Source organism: Rhamphochromis sp. 'chilingali' (genome assembly GCF_963969265.1).
Source record: "Rhamphochromis sp. 'chilingali' genome assembly, chromosome: 17".
Classification (NCBI taxonomy): domain Eukaryota; kingdom Metazoa; phylum Chordata; class Actinopteri; order Cichliformes; family Cichlidae; genus Rhamphochromis; species Rhamphochromis sp. 'chilingali'.
Genome location: NC_137944.1, coordinates 18,598,441 through 18,625,726, shown reverse-complemented (window position 1 = coordinate 18,625,726; position 27,286 = coordinate 18,598,441). Strand labels below are relative to the sequence as shown.

The window sequence follows — 27,286 nt, the reverse complement described above, 5'->3', positions numbered from 1 at the left end:
TATCTCCAGCAGATGAGCGTTGGCTCAAAACCTTTGTAGAGTTTCTGCCTTCAAAACTGATATCGATCGGTGACGTTAAAACTCATTCTTGAGGATCACACAATGCCTGGCAAACAGAGAAAATACAGCAGTGACATGAGGCTGGCAGTATCCATCTTTATACAGCTGATCGACAATGAATTTAACTACACTGCTGTGATTTCAACTGAAATGTAACAACGTGGAAACGACGGCGATATGGATTAGACTTCCCATTCCAGCATCAAACTAATGTTGTCACTAAGGGTGTGCAGGTGTCTGACAACCTAACATAACTCACCCAGTTGCATATTAAAACTGTTATTTATGTAGCTAATGAATAGATGTAATTGCAATCAAGTGATGACTGTGGCTTTAAGAGGATGCTCAAATTAAAGCATTACTGCTAATCACACTTCTAACCCTAATTAAGATCCAGCAAATAGAGGGAATAAAACAGCATTTGATATTCAACATGTAAATCAGAATTTGTCTGAGTTCGTCAATTATGAGAAAAATGTAGGAAAAGATTGAAAAATATGAAGGTTTTAAGTACAGCACATTCTTTACTGGAAATTCACATTGGTACCACGAATGTTAATATTGGCATTTCTGCAAAATATACATCGAGTACATTTGATAAGACAGATGTGTTTCCCAGTTTAGTTGACACAGTTATGCTAAGGATATATCAGGGAAAGGATTTGGTGTAAAATACAATGTGCAAATCTGGAGATTTACCACACATCTTTGTGATCTGAGAAATTTTGAGCTTAATGAGCAGGGGAATACAGAAATAATGATTGAATGTTGTGCAGAAAAGAGGAGGAGGCGGAGGAGAAGGAGGGAGGAATTTTTTTAATTAGCCACATAGAGCATAACCTCCTTTTGGCTTCACTATGTTTATTTTTCTCACCGTCTGCATACGCACATGCCTCTCCTGTGTCCTTTTGGTTTGCATACCTCCCCGCCATACACCCCCCGTCTTCCTCTCCCGCTCACTGTCTCTCTGTCCCTCCCCCTGCCTCGCTGAAAAGAGTGACACCGTTAATTAGCTGGTTGTGTGCTTGGGAGAGGGAGAGAGGGAGACTCGGGAGGTTTCACTAGCTGTCAAGAACAGCCCCTACGCAATCTGGGCGAACAGATGTAAGACTGAATGTAACAAAATTCAGGTCTGGGAAATAACGCTGAGAGTGTTGGGAGGAAAAATAATATCTGCAGCTTTTTTTTATGCTCTCTGTGTTGCTTGATTTTTCTCTCCTCCCCCCATTTATTTTTTGGGGGTTTTTTTATTGAAGATTCCTCTGCCATGTGCAAGCACACCTTTTTCCATCTCTGCTTTTTTTTACCTCTTCCTTTGTATTCTGGGAATACCTCATGCTGAAAATTAAAAATAGTGACACTGTCTTGTCAGACACTGATGTAGTTTTCAGCAACTAGACTTTATTTGGGTGCTAAAGTTGACAAGTTGCAATGCGTAACCCACTTTTTGACCGACCCCCCCACTGCTTCAGACACTTAAACCATCTCCACATTTGCACTATTACAGGAAAAAAAAGCACACATGCTCAATAAAAGTGCACACACATGCACACACTGTTTTTCTTCACAATCTCCTGCTGCTGAAATGTATTTTGGTTATTCTTCTCTGTGATCAGTAAAAAAAAAAGAGAGAGAGTTGTACATAAATGATAAAACATTGATCCAGAAAAGAATGCTTGCCATGCACACATGTACAACAGAAAAGTTGTGTGAATACCCCATGATTAGTTTGATTAGCATAAATTATTAAATGCAGTGCATTATTATCCATGTCCCCGATGTCTTCCAGATATAGAAAATCCTCATTGTGTTTCAGCTTCTGATTATAATTCACGAGCGGACATGTGGTAATGTGAAAATAGAGTGGAAAGCCACAAGCAACTATACTTAAATGATTAAATAAATACAGAGGTAACTGTTTTTAAATGAGCCTGTATCTCACGTATGATAAACTCCATCAGCGTTCGTACAAAAGCCTTTTTAATCAGACACATTTGTCCTTCGTGCAGGATGTGTTTGGATGATGTGACTCCTGTATGTGCGTTTGTTTCTGATGGAAGGAGATGTGTGCCTTTGTTTTCTGTGGCTCTTTTTCGCTGTGGCCTGCCCATATGCTTCCTATTACAAAACCCAAAATGCTCAGTCCAGGCCAGGATATAGCTTAGCTTCCAATAAGTAATATTATCACTTAATGCCTTCCACATGGATTCATGTGTTTGTTTTTTGTGTCTCTCTCTTCTCCAGAATTCCACTCTGACCATCGAAGAATTTCACTCCAAGCTGCAAGAAGCCACCAACTTCCCTCTGCGACCTTTTGTCATACCCTTTCTGAAGGTAGAGGCATTTCAGTACACGTTTACAACAAGAAGGTTGCCCGCCTGTTTGTTTGATCAATGAAATCTGGAAAGCATTTAGCCGGCACAGATTCCAGATGTGCATACTTATGTTCACGATATTTATCCCTGTTGTTGCTCTTTTTTTTTCTTTTCTTTCTTTTTTGAGTCTCTCTTCTTTTTTGCACTTTTATCCCGTCTTTCATCCATCCCTCACTTGTTAGGGCCCGAGCACCGAGAGTGCGAAGGCCCTATTGTATCTGCTCCGTTTCTTATTAGGGCCCGAGCACTGATAGTGCGAAGGCCCTATTGTAATTGCTCTGTTTATTAGGGCCCGAGCACTGACAGTGCGAAGGCCCTATTGTAATTGCTCTGTTTATTAGGGCCCGAGCACTGACAGTGCGAAGGCCCTATTGTAATTGCTCTGTTTATTATTATTATTATTATTATTTCGGCAAATGAATCGGCCTTTTGAGGGCCTAAACATGCTCGAAAACTCTGGAAATTTTGCGCACGCGTCAGGTCTGGTGAAAATTTACGTATTTTAATGGTTTTACATATGAGCACTGGGAAATGGCTCTAGAGCGCCACCTATGCCTTGTTAAATGCAGCCCTACGACCACATCGTTTCAGCTACATGTATGAAATTTGGCACACATGTGTATCATGCCAAGACGAACAAAAAAGTCTGTGGGCCCATTGACGCAAACCCAACAGGAAGTCCGCCATTTTGGATTGAAGGTGACATTTTGGCTCTGATTTTACCGTTTCCATGCCTTGTACTTTAACGAACTCCTCCTTGGGATTTGGTCGTATAAGCTTCAAATTTGGACAGTGTCAACTACACCCTTGTGCCATGTTAAATTGCGGAGCTTTTGAGTTTTCACAATACTATGAGGCCGTGGCGCCATGGCGAATTTCGATGACTCGCCATGAAAATCTTATTGCCTCTCATTCTGTCATACATGTTCCAATCTGGACCAAAGAGCACACATATGATAAGGCTCCACCCCTGAACATATTTCAACTGCCATATTTGACCTCAAGGACAGCGCCACCTAGTGGGAACAGGAAATGTCATGTTTTACACTTTGGGGTACAGTATAGTGAAGGGTGACATCTGCAGCCTCAAATTTCTCCAGGAAAGCCTTAAGGAGTTGGTCTTGGGTAACAGTGAAAACTGTGAGTTTTCGCGAAAGGGTGTGACCCCAGCAGCATGGCGAACTTTGATGTCACGCCATGAAGAAACAAATTAGTATAACTCAATGAAATCCAGTCTGATCAGTACCAGACTTTACAGGCATGATGTCAGACCCGCCCTGAACAGATTGATGTGCCCATTGTCGGAAATACGGACAGCGCCACCTAGTGGCAACAGGAAATGTCATGGCTTTAATTTTGTTGTACTGATTTTCACAGGTTCATCTTGGCCACCTCAAAAGCGGTGAATATCACCATCAGTCCCTCGTGATGCTTCAGTGCAAAAATTGTGAGTTTAAACTGAACGGCGCACCCTGGTGGCAACGCTGTTCAACATGAAAGATGAAGTGGCTTTTGAGGGTCTTGGCAAGTTTATAGAGGCTTGAAATTTGGCACACACCTCCAAATGGATGAAGGCTTTGTTGGCATGTGATCATTTTCATTGAATAGCGCGAAATTGCTCCACAGCGCCCCCTACAAAATTTCAAAACCACAGCCCCTGCTCTGTGTTTTATGTATGAATCTGAAACCTGGTAGGCTTATAGGAGATATCAAGATGTACAAAAAAGTCTCTTGGAGCAATATCCCAAATCCAACAGGAAGTCAGCCATTTTAAAATTAATGTGTAATTTTGGCAACATTTTCCCCTCTTTTCAGGCTTCATACTTTGACGAACTCCTCCAAGGGATTTCATCATATTGAACCATTCTCCAGTGTGTGGAATCTAAAGACCTTTGTGATGTTAAATTGCGAAGCTTTTTACGTTCAAGGAAACGGGGTGGTCATGGCGGCACGTGGAGTTTCAATCACTCGCCAAAAAGCAGTAATATGCTGTCACTCAAAGACACAAAGTCCAATCTCTCCCAAAGGTCACAGGCGTGATGAGACTCGAGCTCGGAAATGTTTGTTATGCCCTTTGTCTATAATGGTTAGAGAGCCACCTAGTGGGACGACTATACTCATGGTTGAACCAAATGAAATGTTAACTGGTGGTTAAATGCATGAATTCCATCAATGTGACATCAGATCGGACATGCTGGTTTCAGGTGTTGGGCATGGCTCGACACGCCGGGGGTGCGAGGGCCCTCATAACGCTGCTTGCAGCTTTAATTATTATTATTATTATTATTTCGGCAAATGAATTGGCCGTTTGAGGGCCTAAACATGCTCGAAAACTCATGAAATTTTGCACACGCGTCAGGTCTGGTGAAAATTTACGTATTTTAATGTTCCCAGACATGGCCAGGGAAAATTAGCTCAGTAGCGCCACCTAGAAAAATGAAAAACGCGAGCCCCCGGTATGGGTATGACCTACATGTTTGAAAGTCGGTACACCTATATAACTTTCAGAGTCGAACAAAAAAGTCTATTATGGCAATGTCCTAAACCCAACAGGAAGTCCGCCATTTTGGATTGAAGGTGACATTTTGGCTCTGATTTTACCGTTTCCATGCCTCGAACTTTAACGAACTCCTCCTTGGGATTTGGTCCTATAAGCTTCAAATTTGGACAGTGTCAACTACACCCTTGTGCCATGTTAAATTGCGGAGCTTTTGAGTTTTCACAATACTATGAGGCCGTGGCGCCATGGCGAATTTCGATGACTCGCCATGAAAATCTTATTGCCTCTCATTTTGTCATACATTTTCTGACCTTGACCAAAGAGCACACATATGATAAGGCTCCACCCCTGAACATATTTCAACTGCCATATTTGACATAAGGGACAGCGCCACCTAGTGGGAACAGGAAATGTCATGTTTTACACTTTGGGGTACAGTATAGTGATGGGTGACATCTGCAGCCTCAAATTTCTCCAGAAAAGCCTTAAGGAGTTGGTCTTGGGTTACAGTGAAAACTGTGACTTTTCGCAAAAGGGTGTGACCCCAGCGGCGTGGCGAACTTTAATGTCACGCCATGAAGAAACAAATTAGTATAACTCAATGAAATCCAGTCTGATCAGTACCAGACTTTACAGGCATGATGTCAGACCCGCCCTGAACAGATTGATGTGCCCATTGTCGGAAATACGGACAGCGCCACCTAGTGGCAACAGGAAATGTCATGGCTTTAATTTTGTTGTACTGATTTTCACAGATTCATCTTGGCCACCTCAAAAGCGGTGAATATCACCATCAGTCCCTCGTGATGCTTCAGTGCAAAAATTGTGACTTTAAACTGAACGGCGCACCCTGGTGGCAACGCGGTTCACCATGAAAGATGAAGTGGCTTTTGAGGGGCTTGGAAAGTTTATAGAGGCTTGAAATTTGGCACACACCTCCAAATGGATGTAGGCTTTGTTGTCATGTGATCATTTTCATTGAATAGCGCGAAATTGCTCCACAGCGCCCCCTACAAAATTTCAAAACATCAGCCCCAGCTCTGTGTTTCATTTATGAGTCTGAAACCTGGTAAGCTTATGGAAAATATCAAGATGTACAAAAAAGTCTCTTGGAGCAATATCCCAAATCCAACAGGAAGTCAGCCATTTTAAAATTAATGTGTAATTTTGGCGACATTTTCCCCTCTTTTCAGGCTTCATACTTTGACGAACTCCTCCAAGGGATTTCATCATATTGAACCATTCTCCAGTGTGTGGAATCTAAAGACCTTTGTGATGTTAAATTGCGAAGCTTTTTACGTCCAGGGAAACGGGGTGGTTATGGTGGCACTTAGAGTTTGAATCACTCGCCAAAAAGCAGTAATCTGCTGTCACTCAAAAACACAATGTCCAATCTCTCCCAAACGTCTCAGGTGTGATGAGACTCGAGCTTGGAAGTGTTTGTTATGCCATTTGTACATAATGGTTAGAGCGCCACCTAGTGGAACGACTAACTAATCATGAATGAATGAGTTGAATTGTTAGCTGGTGGTTAAATGCATGAATTCCATCAATGTGACATCACATCGGACGTGCTGGTTTTAGGTGTTGGGCGTGGCTCGACACGCCGGGGTGCGAGGGCCCTCATAACGCTGCTTGCAGCTTTAATTATTATTATTATTATTATTTCGGCAAATGAATTGGCCGTTTGAGGGCCTAAACATGCTCGAAAACTCATGAAATTTTGCACACGCGTCAGGTCTGGTGAAAATTTACGTATTTTAATGTTCTCAGACATGGCCAGGGAAAATTAGCTCAGTAGCGCCACCTAGAAAAATGAAAAACGCGAGCCCCCGGTATGGGTATGACCTACATGTTTGAAAGTCGGTACACCTATATAACTTTCAGAGTCGAACAAAAAAGTCTATTATGGCAATGTCCTAAACCCAACAGGAAGTCCGCCATTTTGGATTGAAGGTGACATTTTGGCTCTGATTTTACCGTTTCCATGCCTCGAACTTTAACGAACTCCTCCTTGGGATTTGGTCCTATAAGCTTCAAATTTGGACAGTGTCAACTACACCCTTGTGCCATGTTAAATTGCGGAGCTTTTGAGTTTTCACAATACTATGAGGCCGTGGCGCCATGGCGAATTTCGATGACTCGCCATGAAAATCTTATTGCCTCTCATTTTGTCATACATTTTCTGACCTTGACCAAAGAGCACACATATGATAAGGCTCCACCCCTGAACATATTTCAACTGCCATATTTGACATAAGGGACAGCGCCACCTAGTGGGAACAGGAAATGTCATGTTTTACACTTTGGGGTACAGTATAGTGATGGGTGACATCTGCAGCCTCAAATTTCTCCAGAAAAGCCTTAAGCAGTTGGTCTTGGGTTACAGTGAAAACTGTGACTTTTCGCAAAAGGGTGTGACCCCAGCGGCGTGGCGAACTTTAATGTCACGCCATGAAGAAACAAATTAGTATAACTCAATGAAATCCAGTCTGATCAGTACCAGACTTTACAGGCATGATGTCAGACCCGCCCTGAACAGATTGATGTGCCCATTGTCGGAAATACAGATAGCGCCACCTAGTGGCAACAGGAAATGTCATGGCTTTAATTTTGTTGTACTGATTTTCACAGATTCATCTTGGCCACCTCAAAAGCGGTGAATATCACCATCAGTCCCTCGTGATGCTTCAGTGCAAAAATTGTGACTTTAAACTGAACGGCGCACCCTGGTGGCAACGCGGTTCACCATGAAAGATGAAGTGGCTTTTGAGGGGCTTGGAAAGTTTATAGAGGCTTGAAATTTGGCACACACCTCCAAATGGATGTAGGCTTTGTTGTCATGTGATCATTTTCATTGAATAGCGCGAAATTGCTCCACAGCGCCCCCTACAAAATTTCAAAACATCAGCCCCAGCTCTGTGTTTCATCTATGAGTCTGAAACCTGGTAAGCTTATGGAAAATATCAAGATGTACAAAAAAGTCTCTTGGAGCAATATCCCAAATCCAACAGGAAGTCAGCCATTTTAAAATTAATGTGTAATTTTGGCGACATTTTCCCCTCTTTTCAGGCTTCATACTTTGACGAACTCCTCCAAGGGATTTCATCATATTGAACCATTCTCCAGTGTGTGGAATCTAAAGACCTTTGTGATGTTAAATTGCGAAGCTTTTTACGTCCAGGGAAACGGGGTGGTTATGGTGGCACTTAGAGTTTGAATCACTCGCCAAAAAGCAGTAATCTGCTGTCACTCAAAAACACAATGTCCAATCTCTCCCAAACGTCTCAGGTGTGATGAGACTCGAGCTTGGAAGTGTTTGTTATGCCATTTGTACATAATGGTTAGAGCGCCACCTAGTGGAACGACTAACTAATCATGAATGAATGAGTTGAATTGTTAGCTGGTGGTTAAATGCATGAATTCCATCAATGTGACATCAGATCGGAGGTGCTGGTTTTAGGTGTTGGGCGTGGCTCGACACGCCGGGGTGCGAGGGCCCTCATAACGCTGCTTGCAGCTTTAATTATTATTATTATTATTCACCCCAAACAAGGGCCTTTTTGAGGGCCTAAACATGCTCAAAAACTCATGAAATTTTGCACACATGCCAGGTTTGGTGAAAAATTTTGTATTTTAATGGTTTTACATATGAGCACTGGGAAATGGCTCTACAGCGCCACCTATGTCTTGTTAAATACAGCCCTACGACCACATCGTTTGAGCTACATGTATGAAATTTGGCACACATGTGTATCATTCCAAGACGAACAAAAAAGTCTGGGGGCCCATTGACGCAAACCCAACAGGAAGTCCGCCATTTGGAAGAGAAGGTGACATTTTGGCTCTAATTTTGCCATTTCCATGCCTCGAACTTTAACGAACTCCTCCTTGGGATTTGGTCCTATAAGCTTCAAATTTGGACAGTGTCAACTACACCCTTGTGCCATGTTAAATTGCGGAGCTTTTGAGTTTTCACAATAGTATGAGGCCGTGGCGCCATGGCGAATTTTGATGACTCGCCATGAAAATCTTATTGCCTCTCATTCTGTCATACATGTTCCGATCTGGACCAAAGAGCACACATATGATAAGGCTCCACCCCTGAACATATTTCAACTGCCATATTTGACATCAAGAACAGCGCCACCTAGTGGGAACAGGAAATGTCATGTTTTACACTTTGGGGTACAGTATAGTGATGGGTGACATCTGCAGCCTCAAATTTCTCCAGGAAAGCCTTAAGGAGTTGGTCTTGGGTTACAGTGAAAACTGTGACTTTTCGCAAAAGGGTGTGACCCCAGCAGCGTGGCGAACTTTGATGTAACGCCATGAAGAAACAAATTAGTATAACTCAATGAAATCCAGTCTGATCAGTACCAGACTTTACAGGCATGATGTCAGACCCGCCCTGAACAGATTGATGTGCCCATTGTCGGAAATACGGACAGCGCCACCTAGTGGCAACAGGAAATGTCATGGCTTTAATTTTGTTGTACTGATTTTCACAGGTTCATCTTGGCCACCTCAAAAGCGGTGAATATCACCATCAGTCCCTTGTGATGCTTTAGTGCAAAAATTGTGAGTTTAAACTGAACGGCGCACCCTGGTGGCAACGCTGTTCAACATGAAAGATGAAGTGGCTTTTGAGGGTCTTGGCAAGTTTATAGAGGCTTGAAATTTGGCACACACCTCCAAATGGATGAAGGCTTTGTTGGCATGTGATCATTTTCATTAAATAGCGCGAAATTGCTCCACAGCGCCCCCTACAAAATTTCAAAACCACAGTCCCTGCTCTGTGTTCTATGTATGATTCTGAAACCTGGTAAGCTTATAGGAGATATCAAGATGTACAAAAAAGTCTCTTGGTGCAATATCCCAAATCCAACAGGAAGTCAGCCATTTTAAAATTAATGTGTAATTTTGGCAACATTTTCCCCTCTTTCCAGGCACCGTTCTTTGACGAACTCCTCCAAGGGATTTCATCATATTGAACCAATCTCCAGTGTGTGGAATCTAAAGACCTTTGTGATGTTAAATTGCGAAGCTTTTTACGTTCAGTGAAACGGGGTGGTTATGGTGGCACTTAGAGTTTGAATCACTCGCCAAAAAGCAGTAATCTGCTGTCACTCAAAAACACAATGTCCAATCTCTCCCAAAGCTCATAGGCGTGATGAGACTCGAGCTCGGAAATGTTTGTTATGCCATTTGTACATAATGGTTAGAGCGCCACCTAGTGGGACGACTATACTCATGGTTGAAGCAAATGAAATGTTAACTGGTGGTTAAATGCATGAATTCCATCAATGTGACATCAGATCGGACGTGCTGGTTTCAGGTGTTGGGCATGGCTCGACACGTCGGGTGTGCGAGGGCCCTCATAACGCTGCTTGCAGCTTTAATTATTATTATTATTATTATTATTATTATTATTATTTCGGCAAATGAATTGGCCGTTTGAGGGCCTAAACATGCTCGAAAACTCATGAAATTTTGCACACGCGTCAGGTCTGGTGAAAATTTACGTATTTTAATGTTCTCAGACATGGCCAGGGAAAATTAGCTCAGTAGCGCCACCTAGAAAAATGAAAAACGCGAGCCCCCGGTATGGGTATGGCCTACAAGTTTGAAACTCGGTACACCTATATAACGTTCAGAGTCGAACAAAAAAGTCTATTATGGCAATGTCCTAAACCCAACAGGAAGTCCGCCATTTTGCATTGAAGGTGACATTTTGGCTCTAATTTTGCCATTTCCATGCCTCGAACTTTAACGAACTCCTCCTTGGGATTTGGTCCTATAAGCTTCAAATTTGGACAGTGTCAACTACACCCTTGTGCCATGTTAAATTGCGGAGCTTTTGAGTTTTCACAATACTATGAGGCCGTGGCGCCATGGCGAATTTCGATGACTCGCCATGAAAATCTTATTGCCTCTCATTCTGTCATACATGTTCCGATCTGGACCAAAGAGCACACATATGATAAGGCTCCACCCCTGAACATATTTCAACTGCCATATTTGACATCAAGGACAGCGCCACCTAGTGGGAACAGGAAATGTCATGTTTTACACTTTGGGGTACAGTATAGTGATGGGTGACATCTGCAGCCTCAAATTTCTCCAGGAAAGCCTTAAGGAGTTGGTCTTGGGTTACAGTGAAAACTGTGAGTTTTCGTGAAAGGGTGTGACCCCAGCAGCATGGCGAACTTTGATGTCACGCCATGAAGAAACAAATTAGTATAACTCAATGAAATCCAGTCTGATCAGTACCAGACTTTACAGGCATGATGTCAGACCCGCCCTGAACAGATTGATGTGCCCATTGTCGGAAATACGGACAGCGCCACCTAGTGGCAACAGGAAATGTCATGGCTTTAATTTTGTTGTACTGATTTTCACAGGTTCATCTTGGCCACCTCAAAAGCGGTGAATATCACCATCAGTCCCTCGTGATGCTTCAGTGCAAAAATTGTGAGTTTAAACTGAACGGCGCACCCTGGTGGCAACGCTGTTCAACATGAAAGATGAAGTGGCTTTTGAGGGTCTTGGCAAGTTTATAGAGGCTTGAAATTTGGCACACACCTCCAAATGGATGAAGGCTTTGTTGGCATGTGATCATTTTCATTAAATAGCGCGAAATTGCTCCACAGCGCCCCCTACAAAATTTCAAAACCACAGCCCCTGCTCTGTGTTCTATGTATGATTCTGAAACCTGGTAAGCTTATAGGAGATATCAAGATGTACAAAAAAGTCTCTTGGAGCAATATCCCAAATCCAACAGGAAGTCAGCCATTTTAAAATTAATGTGTAATTTTGGCAACATTTTCCCCTCTTTCCAGGCACCGTTCTTTGACGAACTCCTCCAAGGGATTTCATCATATTGAACCAATCTCCAGTGTGTGGAATCTAAAGACCTTTGTGATGTTAAATTGCGAAGCTTTTTACGTTCAGTGAAACGGGGTGGTTATGGTGGCACTTAGAGTTTGAATCACTCGCCAAAAAGCAGTAATCTGCTGTCACTCAAAAACACAATGTCCAATCTCTCCCAAAGCTCATAGGCGTGATGAGACTCGAGCTCGGAAATGTTTGTTATGCCATTTGTACATAATGGTTAGAGCGCCACCTAGTGGGACGACTATACTCATGGTTGAAGCAAATGAAATGTTAACTGGTGGTTAAATGCATGAATTCCATCAATGTGACATCAGATCGGACGTGCTGGTTTCAGGTGTTGGGCATGGCTCGACACGCCGGGTGTGCGAGGGCCCTCATAACGCTGCTTGCAGCTTTAATTAGGGCCCGAGCACTGATAGTGCGAAGGCCCTATTGTAATTGCTCTGTTTATTATTATTATTATTAGGGCCCGAGCACTGACTGTGCGAAGGCCCTATTGTATCTGCTCCGTTTCTTATTATTATTATTATTCACCCCAAACAAGGGCCTTTTTGAGGGCCTAAACATGCTCAAAAACTCATGAAATTTTGCAGACATGCCAGGGCTGGTGAAAAATTTTGTATTTTAATGGTTTTACTTATGAGCACTGGGAAATGGCTCTAGAGCGCCACCTATGCCTTGTTAAATGCAGCCCTACGACCACATAGTTTGAGCTACATGTATGAAATTTGGCACACATGTGTATCATGACGAGCCGAACAAAAAAGTCAGTGGGCCCATTGATGCAAACCCAACAGGAAGTCCGCAATTTAGAAGTGAAGGTGACATTTTGGCTCTAATTTTGTCGTTTCCATGCCTCGAACTTTAACGAACTCCTCCTTGGAAATTGGTCGTATAAGCTTCATATTTGGTCAGTGCCAACTACACCCTTGTGCCATGTTAAATTGCGGAGCTTTTGAGTTTTCACAATACCATGAGGCCGTGGCGCCACGGCGAATTTCGATGACTCGCCATGAAAATCTTATTGCCTCTCATTCTGTCATACATTGTCCGATCTGGACCAAAGAGCACACATATGATAAGGCTCCAGCCCTGAACATATTTCAACTGCCATATTTGACGTGAGCGACAGCGCCACCTAGTGGGAACAGGAAATGTCATGTTTTACACTTTGGGGTACAGTATTGTGATGGGTGACATCTGCAGCCTCAAATTTCTCCAGGAAAGGCGTAAGGAGTTGGTCTTGGGGTACAGTGAAAACTGTGACTTTTCACGAAAGGGTGTGACCTCAGCAGCATGGCGAACTTTGATATCTCGCCATGAAGAAACAAATTAGTATAACTCCATGAAATCCAGTCTGATTAGTACCAGACTTTACAGGCATGATATCAGACCCGCCCTGAACAAATTGATGTGCCCATTGTCAGGAATATGAACAGCGCCACCTAGTGGGAACAGGAAATGTCATGTCTTACACTTTGTTGTACTGATTTTCACAGGTTCATTGTGGATACCTCAAAAGCGGTGAATGTCACCGTCAGTCCTTCATGATGCTGCAGTGCGAAAATTGTGACTTTATACTGAACGGTGCACCCTGGTGGCAACGCTGTTCACCATGAAAAATGAAGTGGTTTTTGAGGGGCTTGGAAAGTTTAAAAAGTCTTGAAATTTGGCCCACACCTCCAATGTGACGAAGGCTTTGTTGTTATGTGATCATTTTCATTGAATATCCCAAAATGGCTCCACAGCGCCCCCTACGAAATTTCAAAACCACAGCCCCAGCTCTGTGTTTTATGTATGAGTCTGAAACCTGGTAAGCTTATAGGAGATATCAAGATGTACAAAAAAGTCTCTTGGAGCAATATCCCAAATCCAACAGGAAGTCAGCCATTTTAAAATTAATGTGCAATTTTGGCAACATTTTCCCCTCTTTCCAGGCACCGTTCTTTGACGAACTCCTCCAAGGGATTTCATCAGATTGGACCGATCTGCAGTTTGTGGAATCTAAAGACCTTTGTGATGTTAAATTGCGAAGCTTTTTACGTCCAGGGAAACGGGGTGGTTATGGCGGCACGTGGAGTTTCAATCACTCGCCAAAAAGCAGTAATCTGCTGTCACTCAAAAACACAATGTCCAATCTCTCCCAAACGTCTCAGGTGTGATGAGACTCGAGCTTGGAAGTGTTTGTTATGCCATTTGTACATAATGGTTAGAGCGCCACCTAGTGGAACGACTAACTAATCATGAATGAATGAGTTGAAATGTTAGCTGATGGTTAAATGCATGAATTCCATCAATGTGACATCAGATCGGAGGTGCTGGTTGTAGGTGTTGGGCGTGGCTCGACGCGATGGGGTGCGAGGGCCCTCATAACGCTGCTTGCAGCTTTAATTATTATTATTATTATTATTATTATTATTATTTCGGCAAATGAATTGGCCGTTTGAGGGCCTAAACATGCTCGAAAACTCATGAAATTTTGCACACGCGTCAGGTCTGGTGAAAATTTACGTATTTTAATGTTCTCAGACATGGCCAGGGAAAATTAGCTCAGTAGCGCCACCTAGAAAAATGAAAAACGCGAGCCCCCGGTATGGGTATGACCTACATGTTTGAAAGTCGGTACACCTATATAATGTTCAGAGTCGAACAAAAAAGTCTATTATGGCAATGTCCTAAACCCAACAGGAAGTCCGCCATTTTGGATTGAAGGTGACATTTTGGCTCTGATTTTACCATTTCCATGCCTCGAACTTTGACGAACTCCTCCTTGGGGTTTGATTTCATAACCTTCATATTTGGTCAGTGCCAACTACACTCTTGTGCCATGTTAAATTGCGGAGCTTTTGAGTTTTCACAATACTATGAGGCCGTGGCGCCATGGCGAATTTCGATGACTCGCCATGAAAATCTTATTGCCTCTCATTTTGTCATACATGTTCCAATCTGGACCAAAGAGAACACATATGATAAGGCTCCACCCCTGAACATATTTCAAGTGCCATATTTGACATCAAGGACAGCGCCACCTAGTGGGAACAGGAAATGTCATGTTTTACACTTTGGGGTACAGTATAGTGATGGGTGACATCTGCAGCCTCAAATTTCTCGAGGAAAGCCTTAAGGAGTTGGTCTTGGGTTACAGTGAAAACTGTGACTTTTCGCAAAAGGGTGTGACCCCAGCAGCATGGCGAACTTTGATGTCACGCCATGAATAAACAAATTAGTATAACTCAATGAAATCCAGTCTGATCAGTACCAGACTTTACAGGCATGATGGCAGACCCGCCCTGAACAGATTGATGTGCCCATTGTCGGAAATACGGACAGCGCCACCTAATGGCAACAGGAAATGTCATGGCTTTAATTTTGTTGTACTGATTTTCACAGGTTCATCGTGGCCACCTCAAAAGCGGTGAATATCACCATCAGTCCCTCGTGATGCTTCAGTGCAAAAATTGTGACTTTAAACTGAACGGCGCACCCTGGTGGCAACGCGGTTCATCATGAAAGATGAAGTGGCTTTTGAGGGGCTTGGAAAGTTTATAGAGGCTTGAAATTTGGCACACACCTCCAAATGGATGAAGGCATTGTTGTTATGTAACCATTTTCCTTGAATAGCGCAAAATGGCTCCACAGCGCCCCCTACAATATTTCAAAACATCAGCCCCTGCTCTGTGTTTCATCTATGAGTCTGACACTTGGTAAGCTTGTGTAAGATATCAAGATGTACAAAAAAGTCTCTTGGAGCAATATCCCAAATCCAACAGGAAGTCAGCCATTTTAAAATTAATGTGTAATTTTGATGACATTTTACCCCCTTTTCAGGCCTTATACTTTGACGAACTCCTCCAAGGGATTTCATCATATTGAAGCATTCTTCAGTGTGTAGAATCTAAAGACCTTTGTGATGTTAAATTGCGAAGCTTTTTCCGTTCAGGGAAACGGGGTGGTCATGGCGGCACGTAGAGTTTCAATCACTCGCAAAAAGCAGTAATCTGCTGTCACTAAAAAACACAATGTCCAATCTCTCCCAAAGGTCGCAGGTGTGATGAGACTCGAGCTTGGAAATGTTTGTTATGCTATTTGTCAATAATGGTTAGAGCGCCACCTAGTGGCATGACTATAATCCTGGTTGAATAAGATGAAATGTTAGCTGGTGATTAAAAGCATGAAATCCATCAATGTGACATCACATCGGACGTGCCGGTTTGAGGTGTTGGCAGTGGCTCGACGTGCCGGGGGTGCGAGGGCCCTCATAACGCTGCTTGCAGCTTTAATTAGGGCCCGAGCACTGACAGTGCGAAGGCCCTATTGTAATTGCTCTGTTTATTATTATTATTATTATTATTATTATTATTATTATTATTATTATTTCGGCAAATGAATTGGCCGTTTGAGGGCCTAAACATGCTCGAAAACTCATGAAATTTTGCACACGCGTCAGGTCTGGTGAAAATTTACGTATTTTAATGTTCTCAGACATGGCCAGGGAAAATTAGCTCAGTAGCGCCACCTAGAAAAATGAAAAACGCGAGCCCCCGGTATGGGTATGACCTACATGTTTGAAAGTCGGTACACCTATAAAATGTTCAGAGTCGAACAAAAAAGTCTATTATGGCAATGTCCTAAACCAAACAGGAAGTCCGCCATTTTGCATTGAAGGTGACATTTTGGCTCTGATTTTACCATTTCCATGCCTCGAACTTTAACGAACTCCTCCTTGGGGTTTGATTTCATAACCTTCATATTTGGTCAGTGCCAACTACACCCTTGTGCCATGTTAAATTGCGGAGCTTTTGAGTTTTCACAATACCATGAGGCCGTGGCGCCATGGCGAATTTCGATGACTCGCCATGAAAATCTTATTGCCTCTCATTCAGTCATAGATTTTCTGACCTTGACCAAAGTGAACACATATGATAAGGCTCCATCCCTGAACATATTTCAACTGCCATATTTGACATCAAGGACAGCGCCACCTAGTGGGAACAGGAAATGTCATGTTTTACACTTTGGGGTACAGTATTGTGATGGGTGACATCTGCAGCCTCAAATTTCTCCAGGAAAGCCTTAAGGAGTTGGTCTTGGGTTACAGTGAAAACTGTGACTTTTCGCAAAAGGCTGTGACCCCAGCGGCATGGCGAACTTTGATGTCACGCCATGAAGAAACAAATTAGTATAACTCAATGAAATCCAGTCTGATTAGTACCAGACTTTACAGGCATGATGTCAGACGCGCCCTGAACAGATTGATGTGCCCATTGTCGGGAATACGCACAGCGCCACCTAGTGGCAACAGGAAATGTCATGGCTTTAATTTTGTTGTACTGATTTTCACAGGTTCATCGTGGCCACCTCAAAAGCGGTGAATATCACCATCAGTCCCTCGTGATGCTTCAGTGCAAAAATTGTGACTTTAAACTGAACGGCGCACCCTGGTGGCAACGCTGTTCACCATGAAAGATGAAGTGGCTTTTGAGGGTCTTGGCAAGTTTATAGAGGCTTGAAATTTGGCACACACCTCCAAATGGATGAAGGCTTTGTTGGCATGTGATCATTTTCATTGAATAGTGCGAAATTGCTCCACAGCGCCCCCTACAAAATTTCAAAACCACAGCCCCTGCTCTGTGTTCTATGTATGATTCTGAAACCTGGTAAGCTTATAGGAGATATCAAGATGTACAAAAAAGTCTCTTGGTGCAATATCCCAAATCCAACAGGAAGTCAGCCATTTTAAAGTTAATGTGTAATTTTGGCGACATTTTCCCCTCTTTTCAGGCTTCATACTTTGACGAACTCCTCCAAGGGATTTCATCATATTGAACCATTCTCCAGTGTGTGGAATCTAAAGACCTTTGTGATGTTAAATTGCGAAGCTTTTTACGTCCAGGGAAACGGGGTGGTTATGGCGGCACTTAGAGTTTCAATCACTCGCCAAAAAGCAGTAATCTGCTGTCACTCAAAAACACAATGTCCAATCTCTCCCAAACGTCTCAGGTGTGATGAGACTCGAGCTTGGAAGTGTTTGTTATGCCATTTGTACATAATGGTTAGAGCGCCACCTAGTGGAACGACTAACTAATCATGAATGAATGAGTTGAAATGTTAGCTGTTGGTTAAATGCATGAATTCCATCAATGTGACATCAGATCGGACGTGCTGGTTTTAGGTGTTGGGCGTGGCTCGACGCGCCGGGGGTGCGAGGGCCCTCATAACGCTGCTTGCAGCTTTAATTATTATTATTATTATTATTATTATTATTATTATTATTATTATTATTATTATTATTATTATTCACCCCAAACAAGGGCCTTTTTGAGGGCCTAAACATGCTCAAAAACTCATGAAATTTTGCACACATGCCAGGATTGGTGAAAAATTTTGTATTTTAATGGTTTTACATATGAGCACTGGGAAATGGCTCTACAGCGCCACCTATGCCTTGTTAAATGCAGCCCTACGACCACATCGTTTGAGCTACATGTATGAAATTTGGCACACATGTGTATCATGCCAAGACGAACAAAAAAGTCTGTGGGCCCATTGACGCAAACCCAACAGGAAGTCCGCCATTTGGAAGAGAAGGTGACATTTTGGCTCTAATTTTGCCATTTCCATGCCTCGAACTTTAACGAACTCCTCCTTGGGATTTGGTCCTATAAACTTCAAATTTGGACAGTGTCAACTACACCCTTGTGCCATGTTAAATTGCGGAGCTTTTGAGTTTTCACAATACTATGAGGCCGTGGCGCCATGGCGAATTTCGATGACTCGCCATGAAAATCTTATTGCCTCTCATTTTGTCATACATTTTCTGACCTTGACCAAAGTGAACACATATGATAAGGCTCCACCCCTGAACATATTTCAACTGCCATATTTGACCTCAAGGACAGCGCCACCTAGTGGGAACAGGAAATGTTATGTTTTACACTTTGGGGTACAGTATAGTGATGGGTGACATCTGCAGCCTCAAATTTCTCCAGGAAAGCCTTAAGGAGTTGGTCTTGGGTTTCAGTGAAAACTGTGAGTTTTCGCGAAAGGGTGTGACCCCAGCAGCATGGCGAACTTTGATGTCACGCCATGAAGAAACAAATTAGTATAACTCCATGAAATCCAGTCTGATCAGTACCAGACTTTACAGGCATGATGTCAGACCCGCCCTGAACAGATTGATGTGCCCATTGTCGGAAATACGGACAGCGCCACCTAGTGGCAACAGGAAATGTCATGGCTTTAACTTTGTTGTACTGATTTTCACAGGTTGATCGTGGCCACCTCAAAAGCGGTGAATATCACCATCAGTCCCTCGTGATGCTTCAGTGCAAAAATTGTGACTTTAAACTGAACGGCGCACCCTGGTGGCAACGCGGTTCATCATGAAAGATGAAGTGGCTTTGAGGGGCTTGGAAAGTTTATAGAGGCTTTAAATTTAGCACACCCCTCCAAATGGACGAAGGCTTTGTTGTCATGTGATCATTTTCCTTGAATAGCGCAAAATGGCTCCACAGCGCCCCCTACAATATTTCAAAACATCAGCCCCTGCTCTGTGTTTCATCTATGAGTCTGACACTTGGTAAGCTTGTGTAAGATATCAAGATGTACAAAAAAGTCTCTTGGAGCAATATCCCAAATCCAACAGGAAGTCAGCCATTTTAAAATTAATGTGTAATTTTGATGACATTTTCCCCCCTTTTCAGGCCTCATACTTTGACGAACTCCTCCAAGGGATTTCATCATATTGAAGCATTCTTCAGTGTGTAGAATCTAAAGACCTTTGTGATGTTAAATTGCGAAGCTTTTTCCGTTCAGGGAAACGGGGTGGTCATGGCAGCACGTAGAGTTTCAATCACTCGCAAAAAGCAGTAATCTGCTGTCACTAAAAAACACAATGTCCAATCTCTCCCAAAGGTCGCAGGTGTGATGAGACTCGAGCTTGGGAATGTTTGTTATGCTATTTGTCAATAATGGTTAGAGCGCCACCTAGTGGCATGACTATAATCCTGGTTGAATAAGATGAAATGTTAGCTGGTGATTAAAAGCATGAAATCCATCAATGTGACATCACATCGGACGTGCCGGTTTGAGGTGTTGGCAGTGGCTCGACGTGCCGGGGGTGCGAGGGCCCTCATAACGCTGCTTGCAGCTTTAATTTATTTCTTGCTTCTTACTCACTTTCTCTGCTGTTGACGAGAAGCTTTCAGGGTTTTCTTCTTTTCTTTTGCTCAGTCTGTCTATATAGTGCAAAACGCTGACACAAGGCAGAATTTTTTCTTATAAGAGTGTTTGGATGGAAAGAAGTTGTTGTTTTTTAAAGATAAACACAGTGAATATACTGAAACAGAATGACTGTGGTTTTATCCCCAAGGACAACGTATCTATTTATGTCCTCCTCATCTTCATATTGGTCTTTGGCTTGTTTTTGTCATTATTTCCCTTATTCCCACTAAGCTGCATTTCAACCATTAACATGGTATGTTACTAGAGGAAAGAACACTTTCTTAAGCATCTGTGCCCTTCCCTCAGTCACAACAGCATATCTCTCATATCTATCACAGTGTGGAAGATAAATGTGAAGGAGATGAAATTATTAGGGCCCGAGCACCGAGAGTGCGAAGGCCCTATTGTATCTGCTCCGTTTCTTATTATTATTATTATTATTATTATTAGGGCCCGAGCACTGACAGTGCGAAGGCCCTATTGTAATTGCTCTGTTTATTATTATTATTATTAGGGCCCGAGCACTGACTGTGCGAAGGCCCTATTGTATCTGCTCCGTTTCTTATTATTATTATTATTCACCCCAAACAAGGGCCTTTTTGAGGGCCTAAACATGCTCAAAAACTCATGAAATTTTGCAGACATGCCAGGTCTGGTGAAAAATTTTGTATTTTAATGGTTTTACTTATGAGCACTGGGAAATGGCTCTAGAGCGCCACCTATGCCTTGTTAAATGCAGCCCTACGACCACATAGTTTGAGCTACATGTATGAAATTTGGCACACATGTGTATCATGCCAAGACGAACAAAAAAGTCAGTGGGCCCATTGATGCAAACCCAACAGGAAGTCCGTAATTTAGAAGTGAAGGTGACATTTTGGCTCTAATTTTGTCGTTTCCATGCCTCGAACTTTAACGAACTCCTCCTTGGAAATTGGTCGTATAAGCTTCATATTTGGTCAGTGCCAACTACACCCTTGTGCCATGTTAAATTGCGGAGCTTTTGAGTTTTCACAATACCATGAGGCCGTGGCGCCACGGCGAATTTCGATGACTCGCCATGAAAATCTTATTGCCTCTCATTCTGTCATACATTGTCCGATCTGGACCAAAGAGCACACATATGATAAGGCTCCAGCCCTGAACATATTTCAACTGCCATATTTGACGTCAGCGACAGCGCCACCTAGTGGGAACAGGAAATGTCATGTTTTACACTTTGGGGTACAGTATTGTGATGGGTGACATCTGCAGCCTCAAATTTCTCCAGGAAAGGCGTAAGGAGTTGGTCTTGGGGTACAGTGAAAACTGTGACTTTTCACGAAAGGGTGTGACCTCAGCAGCATGACGAACTTTGATATCTCGCCATGAAGAAACAAATTAGTATAACTCCATGAAATCCAGTCTGATTAGTACCAGACTTTACAGGCATGATATCAGACCCGCCCTGAACAAATTGATGTGCCCATTGTCAGGAATATGAAGAGCGCCACCTAGTGGGAACAGGAAATGTCATGTCTTACACTTTGTTGTACCGATTTTCACAGGTTCATTGTGGATACCTCAAAAGCGGTGAATGTCACCGTCAGTCCTTCATGATGCTGCAGTGCGAAAATTGTGACTTTATACTGAACGGTGCACCCTGGTGGCAACGCTGTTCACCATGAAAAATGAAGTGGTTTTTGAGGGGCTTGGAAAGTTTAAAAAGTCTTGAAATTTGGCCCACACCTCCAATGTGCTTAAGGCTTTGTTGTTATGTGATCATTTTCATTGAATATCCCAAAATGGCTCCACAGCGCCCCCTACAAAATTTCAAAACCACAGCCCCAGCTCTGTGTTTTATGTATGAGTCTGAAACCTGGTAAGCTTATAGGAGATATCAAGATGTACAAAAAAGTCTCTTGGAGCAATATCCCAAATACAACAGGAAGTCAGCCATTTTAAAATTAATGTGCAATTTTGGCAACATTTTCCCCTCTTTCCAGGCACCGTTCTTTGACGAACTCCTCCAAGGGATTTCATCATATTGAACCAATCTCCAGTGTGTGGAATCTAAAGACCTTTGTGATGTTAAATTGCGAAGCTTTTTACGTTCAGGGAAACGGGGTTGTCATGGCGGCACGTGGAGTTTCAATCACTCGCCAAAAAGCAGTAATCTGCTGTCACTCAAAATCAAAATGTCCAAACTCTCCCAAAGGTCGCAGGCGTGATGAGACTCGAGCTAGGAAATGTTTGTTATGCCATTTGTCAGTAATGGTTAGAGCGCCACCTAGTGGGACGACTATAATGATGATTGAATGAGATGAAATGTTAGCTGGTGGTTAAATGCATGAATTCCATCAATGTGACATCAGATCGGAGGTGCTGGTTGTAGGTGTTGGGCGTGGCTCGACGCGATGGGGTGCGAGGGCCCTCATAACGCTGCTTGCAGCTTTAATTATTATTATTATTATTATTATTATTATTATTTCGGCAAATGAATTGGCCGTTTGAGGGCCTAAACATGCTCGAAAACTCATGAAATTTTGCACACGCGTCAGGTCTGGTGAAAATTTACGTATTTTAATGTTCTCAGACATGGACTGGGAAAATTAGCTCAGTAGCGCCACCTAGAAAAATGAAAAACGCGAGCCCCCGGTATGGGTATGACCTACATGTTTGAAAGTCGGTACACCTATATAACGTTCAGAGTCGAACAAAAAAGTCTATTATGGCAATGTCCTAAACCCAACAGGAAGTCCGCCATTTTGGATTGAATGTGACATTTTGGCTCTAATTTTGCCATTTCCATGCCTCGAACTTTAACGAACTCCTCCTTGGGATTTGGTCCTATAAACTTCAAATTTGGACAGTGTCAACTACACCCTTGTGCCATGTTAAATTGCGGAGCTTTTGAGTTTTCACAATACTATGAGGCCGTGGCGCCATGGCGAATTTCGATGACTCGCCATGAAAATCTTATTGCCTCTCATTTTGTCATACATTTTCTGACCTTGACCAAAGTGAACACATATGATAAGGCTCCACCCCTGAACATATTTCAACTGCCATATTTGACCTCAAGGACAGCGCCACCTAGTGGGAACAGGAAATGTTATGTTTTACACTTTGGGGTACAGTATAGTGATGGGTGACATCTGCAGCCTCAAATTTCTCCAGGAAAGCCTTAAGGAGTTGGTCTTGGGTTACAGTGAAAACTGTGACTTTTCGCAAAAGGGTGTGACCCCAGCAGCATGGCGAACTTTGATGTCACGCCATGAAGAAACAAATTAGTATAACTCAATGAAATCCAGTCTGATCAGTACCAGTCTTTACAGGCATGATGTCAGACCCGCCCTGAACAGATTGATGTGCCCATTGTCGGAAATACGGACAGCGCCACCTAGTGGGAACAGGAAATGTCATGGCTTTCATTTTGTTGTACTGATTTTCACAGGTTCATCGTGGCCACCTGAAAAGCGGTGAATATCACCATCAGTCCCTCGTGATGCTTCAGTGCAAAAATTGTGACTTTAAACTGAACGGCGTACCCTGGTGGCAACGCGGTTCACCATGAAAGATGAAGTGGCTTTTGAGGGGCTTGGAAAGTTTATAGAGGCTTGAAATTTGGCACACACCTCCAAATGGATGTAGGCTTTGTTGTCATGTGATCATTTTCATTGAATAGCGCGAAATTGCTCCACAGCGCCCCCTACAAAATTTCAAAACATCAGCCCCAGCTCTGTGTTTCATCTATGAGTCTGAAACCTGGTAAGCTTATGGAAAATATCAAGATGTACAAAAAAGTCTCTTGGAGCAATATCCCAAATCCAACAGGAAGTCAGCCATTTTAAAATTAATGTGTAATTTTGGCGACATTTTCCCCTCTTTTCAGGCTTCATACTTTGACGAACTCCTCCAAGGGATTTCATCATATTGAACCATTCTCCAGTGTGTGGAATCTAAAGACCTTTGTGATGTTAAATTGCGAAGCTTTTTACGTTCAAGGAAACGGGGTGGTCATGGCGGCACGTGGAGTTTGAATCACTCGCCAAAAAGCAGTAATATGCTGTCACTCAAAGACACAATGTCCAATCTCTCCCAAACGTCCCAGGTGTGATGAGACTCGAGCTCGGAAATGTTTGTTATGCCATTTGTCAGTAATGGTTAGAGCGCCACCTAGTGGAACGACTAACTAATCATGAATGAATGAGTTGAAATGTTAGCTGGTGGTTAAATGCATGAATTCCATCAATGTGACATCAGATCGGACGTGCTGGTTTTAGGTGTTGGGCGTGGCTCGACGTGCCGGGGGTGCGAGGGCCCTCATAACGCTGCTTGCAGCTTTAATTAGGGCCCGAGCACTGATAGTGCGAAGGCCCTATTGTAATTGCTCTGTTTATTATTATTATTATTATTAGGGCCCGAGCACTGACAGTGCGAAGGCCCTATTGTAATTGCTCTGTTTATTATTATTATTATTATTAGGGCCCGAGCACTGAGAGTGCGAAGGCCCTATTGTATCTGCTCCGTTTCTTATTATTATTATTATTATTATTCAGGCGAAACAAGGGCCTTTTTGAGGGCCTAAACATGCTCAAAAACTCATGAAATTTTGCACACATGCCAGGTCTGGTGAAAAATTTTGTATTTTAATGGTTTTACATATGAGCACTGGGAAATGGCTCTACAGCGCCACCTATGCCTTGTTAAATGCAGCCCTACGACCACATCGTTTGAGCTACATGTATGAAATTTGGCACACATGTGTATCACACCAAGACGAACAAAAAAGTCTGTGGGCCCATTGACGCAAACCCAACAGGAAGTCCGCCATTTGGAAGAGAAGGTGACATTTTGGCTCTAATTTTGCCATTTCCATGCCTCGAACTTTTGCGAACTCCTCCTTGGGGTTTCATTTCATAACCTTCAAATTTGGACAGTGTCAACTACACCCTTGTGCCATGTTAAATTGCGGAGCTTTTGAGTTTTCACAATACTATGAGGCCGTGGCGCCATGGCGAATTTCGATGACTCGCCATGAAAATCTTATTGCCTCTCATTTTGTCATACATGTTCCGATCTGGACCAAAGAGCACACATATGATAAGGCTCCACCCCTGAACATATTTCAACTGCCATATTTGACATCAAGGACAGCGCCACCTAGTGGGAACAGGAAATGTCATGTTTTACACTTTGGGGTACAGTATAGTGATGGGTGACATCTGCAGCCTCAAATTTCTCCAGGAAAGCCTTAAGGAGTTGGTCTTGGGTTACAGTGAAAACTGTGAGTTTTCGCGAAAGGGTGTGACCCCAGCAGCATGGCGAACTTTGATGTCACGCCATGAAGAAACAAATTAGTATAACTCAATGAAATCCAGTCTGATCAGTACCAGACTTTACAGGCATGATGTCAGACCCACCCTGAACAGATTGATGTGTCCATTGTCGGAAATACGGACAGCGCCACCTAGTGGCAACAGGAAATGTCATGGCTTTAATTTTGTTGTACTGATTTTCACAGGTTCATCGTGACCACCTCAAAAGCGGTGAATATCAACATCAGTCCCTCGTGATGCTTCAGTGCAAAAATTGTGACTTTAAACTGAACGGCGCACCCTGGTGGCAACGCGGTTCACCATGAAAGATGAAGTGGCTTTTGAGGGGCTTGGAAAGTTTATAGAGGCTTGAAATTTGGCACACACCTCCAAATGGATGTAGGCTTTGTTGTCATGTGATCATTTTCATTGAATAGCGCGAAATGGCTCCACAGCGCCCCCTACAAAATTTCAAAACCACAGCCCCAGCTCTGTGTTTTATGTATGAGTCTGAAACCTGGTAAGCTTATAGGAGATATCAAGATGTACAAAAAAGTCTCTTGGAGCAATATCCAAAATCCAACAGGAAGTCAGCCATTTTAAAATTAATGTGCAATTTTGGCAACATTTTCCCCTCTTTCCAGGTACCGTTCTTTGACGAACTCCTCCAAGGGATTTCATCAGATTGATGCGATCTCCTGTGTGTGGAATCTAAAGACCTTTGTGATGTTAAATTGCGAAGCTTTTTACATTCAGGGAAACGGGGTGGTCATGGCGGCACGTGGAGTTTCAATCACTCGCCAAAAAGCAGTAATCTGCTGTCACTCAAAAACACAATGTCCAATCTCTCCCAAAGCTCATAGGCGTGATGAGACTCGAGCTCGGAAATGTTTGTTATGCCATTTGTCGGTAATAATTAGAGCGCCACCTAGTGGGACGACTAACTAATCATGAATGAATGAGTTGAAATCTTAGCTGGTGGTTAAATGAATGAATTCCATCAATGTGACATCAGATCGGAGGTGCTGGTTTTAGGTGTTGGGCGTGGCTCGACGCGCCGGGGGTGCGAGGGCCCTCATAACGCTGCTTGCAGCTTTAATTATTATTAGGGCCCGAGCACTGACAGTGCGAAGGCCCTATTGTAATTGCTCTGTTTATTATTATTATTATTATTATTTCGGCAAATGAATCGGCCTTTTGAGGGCCTAAACATGCTCGAAAACTCTGGAAATTTTGCGCACGCGTCAGGTCTGGTGAAAATTTACGTATTTTAATGGTTTTACATATGAGCACTGGGAAATGGCTCTAGAGCGCCACCTATGCCTTGTTAAATGCAGCCCTACGACCACATCGTTTCAGCTACATGTATGAAATTTGGCACACATGTGTATCATGCCAAGACGAACAAAAAAGTCTGTGGGCCCATTGACGCAAACCCAACAGGAAGTCCGCCATTTTGGATTGAAGGTGACATTTTGGCTCTGATTTTACCGTTTCCATGCCTTGTACTTTAACGAACTCCTCCTTGGGATTTGGTCGTATAAGCTTCAAATTTGGACAGTGTCAACTACACCCTTGTGCCATGTTAAATTGCGGAGCTTTTGAGTTTTCACAATACTATGAGGCCGTGGCGCCATGGCGAATTTCGATGACTCGCCATGAAAATCTTATTGCCTCTCATTCTGTCATACATGTTCCAATCTGGACCAAAGAGCACACATATGATAAGGCTCCACCCCTGAACATATTTCAACTGCCATATTTGACCTCAAGGACAGCGCCACCTAGTGGGAACAGGAAATGTCATGTTTTACACTTTGGGGTACAGTATAGTGAAGGGTGACATCTGCAGCCTCAAATTTCTCCAGGAAAGCCTTAAGGAGTTGGTCTTGGGTAACAGTGAAAACTGTGAGTTTTCGCGAAAGGGTGTG

The 27,286-nt window shown here is 43.0% G+C and overlaps 1 protein-coding gene across 5 annotated transcripts in view; it reads left to right on the top strand.

Annotated features, from left to right (window-relative positions):
- runx1t1 (RUNX1 partner transcriptional co-repressor 1) overlaps window positions 1-27,286 on the top strand; it is a 111,743-nt gene that overhangs the window by 36,834 nt on the left and 47,623 nt on the right. For all 5 annotated transcript variants that reach the window (XM_080862508.1, XM_080862506.1, XM_080862505.1 and 2 more), the window contains one exon: window positions 2,305-2,394. In XM_080862508.1, coding sequence (XP_080718634.1) covers window positions 2,305-2,394 — 90 coding nt within the window. The remainder of the gene's footprint in view (window positions 1-2,304; window positions 2,395-27,286) is intronic.